This window comes from Pygoscelis adeliae, unplaced genomic scaffold (genome assembly GCF_000699105.1).
Source record: "Pygoscelis adeliae isolate BGI_AS28 unplaced genomic scaffold, ASM69910v1 Scaffold10, whole genome shotgun sequence".
In the NCBI taxonomy this organism is placed as follows: Eukaryota; Metazoa; Chordata; class Aves; order Sphenisciformes; family Spheniscidae; genus Pygoscelis; species Pygoscelis adeliae.
The window spans coordinates 3,463,568-3,469,709 of record NW_008824053.1 but is presented as its reverse complement, the minus strand read 5'-3'; the positions used below and the strand labels follow the sequence as shown (position 1 = coordinate 3,469,709).

The 6,142-nt window shown below is 38.4% G+C and overlaps 1 protein-coding gene across 1 annotated transcript in view; it reads left to right on the top strand.

The window, feature by feature from the left end:
• Positions 1 to 4,987, top strand: part of LOC103925107 (cytochrome c-type heme lyase) — an 11,046-nt gene extending 6,059 nt beyond the window's left edge. Inside the window, exons 4-6 of the mRNA XM_009333764.1 lie at positions 1,237 to 1,356; positions 2,197 to 2,283; positions 2,538 to 4,987. Coding sequence (XP_009332039.1) covers positions 1,237 to 1,356; positions 2,197 to 2,283; positions 2,538 to 2,736 — 406 coding nt within the window. The 3' untranslated portion in view covers positions 2,737 to 4,987. The remainder of the gene's footprint in view (positions 1 to 1,236; positions 1,357 to 2,196; positions 2,284 to 2,537) is intronic.
• Positions 4,988 to 6,142: the final 1,155 nt, after the last annotated feature.

The window sequence follows — 6,142 nt, the reverse complement described above, 5'->3', positions numbered from 1 at the left end:
CTGAAAGAGTGGTTAAACATTGGACCAGGCTGCCCAGGGAAGTGGTTGAGTCCCCATCCCTGGAGGTATTTAAAAGACGGGTAGATGAGGCGCTTAGGGACATGGTTTAGTGGGCATGGTGGTTGTTGGGTTGACGGTTGGACTCGATGATCTTAGAGGTCTTTTCCAACCTTAATGATTCTATGATTCTATAATAATTAACTAGCCCTTTTAAAAACTACTATTTTTATGAACAGCTTTATTTTAAAGGGTGAGCTGGTCTCAAAACCCATGTCTCCTCTAGTGATGAGCAAGATTGTAGGGGGAATGTCAGGCAACTGCCGCTAGCTGAGAAAATATTCTTGAAAGTCAGTGCATGGGCACAGACAAAGTTCGCACGATTGCCAGCTTTCAAAACTAATCGGCTTCATGCTAATCCTATAAACTGATAGTAAAAGTTCTGTGATTGTGAGAACATCCAACTTGACTTTGCAAAATTGCTAAAAATGTGAAAATTGTTTGACAAGCAGGTGTTTTCAGTCTTTAAAAAAATTTGGTGTAGGCAAGATCTAATTGAATGATAAATGTCTCCCGTGGCCTAAAAAGCCGCCTGTGCTGCTGTTTCCTCATTCTTTTGTAATTTTTTGTCGTTCTCAAAGAGATCAATTTTAAAGGCGGTTACTATTAAAACAATAGTAATTCTTTGTTCTACGTATCAATATTGTTCTGAAGACAATATGTCATAAGCAGTCTCTATTGAACACACAGGTTTTGATCCTGTAAACACTTACATGTGTTCAGTGTTTTGCCTGTTGGAAAGGAAGCGCGCGTGCAGTCACAGTGCAGGGTCAGGGAGATGAAAGGCATTTCTTTCTAAGTGTATGCAAAATGTATCGACCACGGGACTTCTGTGCCTTAGGAATGCAGATGGGGTTTTTCCTAAGCATTTTTACGAATACTGCGGATGTGCTGATGTTTGCATGCTCTGATAACTTTCTGATCCAGTTAAGCTGTTAATTTAGCTAACGAGAATTTGTGGATCTCTATGACGATAACTTCGATAACTACACTTTTTACACACAGAAAATAAAATGGTTCTCAAGATGCTTAAGCAGATGAGCCAGAAGTTTCATACTTGCTTTGTGTCTTTGCATAAAACCTACATGTCTTGATTCAAAAGCGTATCAGATAAACTGAGGAAGCTGGAGGAGTTACGCTGTAATGCTTGTGAACTGTTTTCAAATTCATATTTTTTAGGTGGAGGTGGAAAGATGATGATATAACAGGTGAAGACATGACCAACATTATTAAGATTCACAACCAAAATAATGAGCAAGCTTGGAAGGAGATTTTGAAGTGGGAAGCTCTTCATGCTGTGTACGTACATGTCAAATGAACAGCAGATCCTTTGGTTTAGCTCTTGCTTTTGTAATTCTTTGAGAGTAGAATGTCTCTTCAGTTTTCGCAGGAATATTCTGGTGCTGATACGTCCCAAAAGTTACGGTCTTGTAGGAGCCGGCATTTTGATTAACGTGGAGGAAGATTACCCAGAAGAGCTTCATTAGAACTGCATAATTACTATATTGTTAAACTGATGAGTATTTTGGTGGTGTGTGTATAATGTGGATTTGGAGAAGTTAACTTCTTATTGTATCTATTTGGGAATTATTTTTGAAATCTTCATGTTACGAAAAAGATACGAGATATAAACTTAGGTTAAAAGTGACTGGTATAAACCAAACTGTCATTTTTTAGGTCAGTATAGTCCCTGTTCCTACAAGAGACAGACTAGTTGAGCACTCTGTATGTAGAAACGGTTCTCTGAAATTCCATGATCTTTGTTACACAGTAGTTTGGATTACGGTTTTCTGTTCTTTAACAGTTTTCTGCTCTTTAATCTGTTAAATCTGTGGATTAGATAATGCTGAGAACTGCTCTGTTGATAAGTTAGAACAATGATGTGGAGCATATCAAAGGTACTTTGTCATATCATACCAGCAGTAAGTGCTGTCAGAAACTGGGGGACTTTTCGAACCTTTTTAAAAAAAAAAAAAAAAAAAAAAGCTGGTTTAGATCACTTGTAATTAATTTTTTACTGTTGCTTTTTCTCCTATTTGTTTTTTCTGTTACTAAACCAAATTACCATATGGTTTAAACACTTAAAATAAGACTGCTTTAAAAGGTAAAAACTATTTTCTTTTTTAATTCTGTGCACAGGGAATGTCCGTGCGGACCATCACTGATGCGGTTTGGAGGCAAAGCAAAGGAGTATTCACCAAGAGCCAGAATACGTTCGTGGATGGGGTACGTGGGCTGGAAAGAAAGTCTTCCAGTGAGGTGGGAGGGTAGGGAGACGTGTCTGAAAACATGGTGCGGAATTAATTTTAAGATGTTTCAGAACTGGAATTGCAAGTTATAATTACCAAAAGATAGAAGTACTAGTGGGGATCTTATCCTGGTATCTGGATAAATAAATCTTCTTAATAGGGGTTCCACTCCCTCTGCCAGGTTCATAATACCCATTAAAATATCTACGTGGTCTATTACTGTCTTTCCAGATACGAACTTCCCTTTGACAGACATGATTGGATTGTTGACCGATGTGGAAAAGAAGTGCGATACGTTATTGATTACTACGATGGTGGAGCAGTAGATAAGAACTACCAGTTCACTATCCTGGATGTTCGCCCTGCGTTTGACTCTCTCTCGGCTGTGTGGGACAGAATTAAGGTAGCTTGGTGGCGGTGGACTTCATAACTACTCCTGTGGTGTGTAGTCAAAAAGTAAACCACTTTCCTCCTAGGCTAAGGATAAGTGAATACTAGGACTTGAAATAGAAGTTCACTGCAACTGTCGTTATTTTCATTATCACCACTGTTCTTTGGGGATGGGAAGGGAGGATGGGGAAATCCGTTGTTAAGTACACCAATGCTTTATGGCGTTGCGAATGAAATAATAAAGTTACAGTAGCAAAAACGTGTATCTTAATTTTCCTAAGAGCTGGGAAATCTTTTCTTACTTTGTCACAGATTCTGTGTAAGCTTGCCTTCTTTTCATTTCGTGACTCCACTGCTGCACCAAATACGTTAGGTTTCTGATTCTGGCTGGAGTTTTGAGTATTACTGAAGCAGTGAAAACTGGACATTTCATAAACGATTTCACATAGTTACAGTGTTTGGGTACTTTGATGAATAAAGGGTAAAAGATCTGGACTGTTTCAAACGGCATGTTTTATTAACTATATAAACCCCTGTATTTGTTTTCACATGGGCACTTCACCTGTTCAAATACATGCTTCCTCAGAAAACTTTAGTCAAGTTTATTCTGTTAAAGGAAGTATAGCGCAGTATGAATATTTTTAAAGGTATGTTAAGTTGAAAAGGAGAATGTACTCGTGCCTTCATCTGCAATTTATCTTTGAACAGAAGAACATCTGTTAGAAGCAGGAAATGAGTGTCAGTTACTTTTAAAATAACCTTTCTAAAAGGAGAGAAAATGGATATTGAATGGCTATTTATTTGAGTATTTAAAAGGTTTGCTTTCTCATGTAAGAAAACTGTATTCTTCTAGTATTTTCATGTCTTTAATGTGTATCTCCTGTAACGCATTCAGGACAGAATTGAGCCGTATTTAAAGAAACTCACGCAATGCATCTGTATTTTGCACCTTGGCTTCATCAGCTGTAGCATAGCGTGGTTTTTGGTATAATACAGAATCGCACAAGGGTGTATGACTACACAGTCATACCCGTTTCCACATAGTGATTATAGTGCGGTGTATTACAGATGTGTATATAACATGGCTAAAAGGGTATCAAAAGTGCCAAGAAATAAGGTTGGTTAGCGTTTCCTAAGAGTGATGCATGTTCATGCTGTGTGGCTTAACGATTTGATTAATGTTTGTGCTTAATAAGGGAAACTAACTTTTTTTTTTAAGTCTTCCACTGTAATAGCTTTAAATTTGCATGGCTTGGTAAATTTCAGGTCCCGCGTACCCCTAAATTTAAATTATTCCTCCCTTTCAGCATATATTACTCTTGAGAATGAGTGTTCCGTGCAAAACACTTGGGAATGGAAGGAGTAAGAGAGTATCACATTGTAGCTTCTCAAATGGGAGAAGCTTCCTTCATGAAACTTCACAACCTTAACTTGGAACCAGCTGTACATTCATTTTCTGAAAGTGGTTATACTTAACTGACATTGGAAGCTTTTTTTTTGCCCCCCCCTTTTTTTTTTTTCCTTGAGGGGAAAGCCCCTCAATGTTTCAGGCAAGTAACTTCCCGTTTAGGAAAAAATTACTCAGGGTAGCTTCCATACTTTAAGGTAGTAATGGGGATGAACGGTTCCCGCTTCAGAGGCAACTGTCCTGCATGGTAGGAATAAATATTCCTTAGAAGTCCAGAATCGTAAGAGAAAACCACGCTCTTACCCCTATCCACCTCCCTCGTTCCTTTTTCACCTTTTTAATGATTCATATATATATATAAAAATGAAAAATAGTTTGGGGCAAAAAAGAAAAACCTCCATCTGAGTAGGCAATGTATATATGAGAAGTGTGTGAGTTGTATGAAGCGTATCTGATAATGAAAGAGCTGCTCCTCTCTGTTCTAACAGTAAAGACTGAGGCTTACTGCTTTTTGGGGTGTGGTTTTTTTTTTGTTTGGTTGGTTTATGTATACATTTGGTAACCTGATATACACAGAATTCTGTATTTCTCACAACTAAATATGGAAAAGGCACAGCAACGTATGGAGTGCTTCAGAAGCTTCAAAAGAACGAGTTTGCGGTGTTGATTTCAGAAGCGTGATGTTGAGTGCATTGTGGAAATTGTCATTGCTGCTAAATCCGGTGAAAGGTGTCACGTGCCACTTCATGCGTTTACCGTCTTCTGTTATGTTCCATCTCCCACAGATTCAAAATTGTTCTTCTCTGTGCTACTGTTAACAAAATGTAGTACTGTGATTCTCCTTTTTGTTGGATGACAAATAAATATACTTTTCTTAACTTTAGTATTTGGTGATCATATTTTTAGCTGTAAGAATTATTAAGATGAGCTCTTGCACGTGTCATATGAGATTATGGTCTGTTGCAACTAATCACATCTTTTAATATATACTACTCATTTATTTAGGTTAATACAGAACCAAAAACCAAGGAGTAAATTCAAGTGTTTGCCAACCAAACCAGCAGCGCTCAGAATAAGAGCATATGACAACAAATATATTCATCCTGAGTCTGGCTAACTTCTGAAGAGAGGAACGCAAGGAATTTTTTTTTTTTTTTTTAAAATAATCCTTGAAGTGTAAATGAAAATAATTCGTTTCTACAAGCAGTAAGACTTAAGGAAGTAAACGTGGATTCTTCTCTTTTAGGTTTGGGTTACTTTATGCGTGATATTGGCAGTTCACTATTTCTCAGAAGATGCGTGTCAGTGATTAGAATTCTAATGTAAACTTGAAAAACAGTGATTTAAATTGATGATTTTTACCCTTCGGGAGGATGTTTTAACTGCAAAACTATTGTCTGTATATGCATAAAGAAATACATTTATATCCTTTCTTTGTAAGTATAGAAAGGTATGGAGAGTTCATGAAGCTCAAAAAAGTGAATAAGTATCCTGATCAGGGCCTTTCAGAGAATTCTGCAGCAGCATCAGGTTCCCGGTCCCAGTCAGGCTGAAACAGAAGTTGGGAACTCAGCACCTCAAACCAGGTTAACCTTGTGCACATGCAAAAGGGAAAACGTGGACACTGTCCCTAAAGCAGGGCCACTTTTTAAATCAGTTGTGTATTTAGGTATCTATAAAGTTCACCTATGTTCTGCTTTGCTGTGTCGAAGCCCTGCTTGACCTATTGTGTTTGACTCTTGCAGTTAAAACCAGTTAGGTGAGATCTCCTGGTCTGCAGCTGAAGATGCGCTCTTCAAGGATACTGCAGTGCTCAGAAACTGCAGTCTCTGTGACTGACTGACTGACGGAAAAGGCATAGCACTCCAACTGTAATCAGTTCTTGGGTCATACACAGGTAGTCAAGAGTGGTACTGATCTTTAGTACCTGGAGCAGGAGACCTTTCTGCATTCAAATACCTGGTTTTGGCCTCCTGCCGTTGCGTCGCTTCAGGCAGCCAGTGAGTACCCTGCAGTTAGGGTGCCTGGCACCACGCTG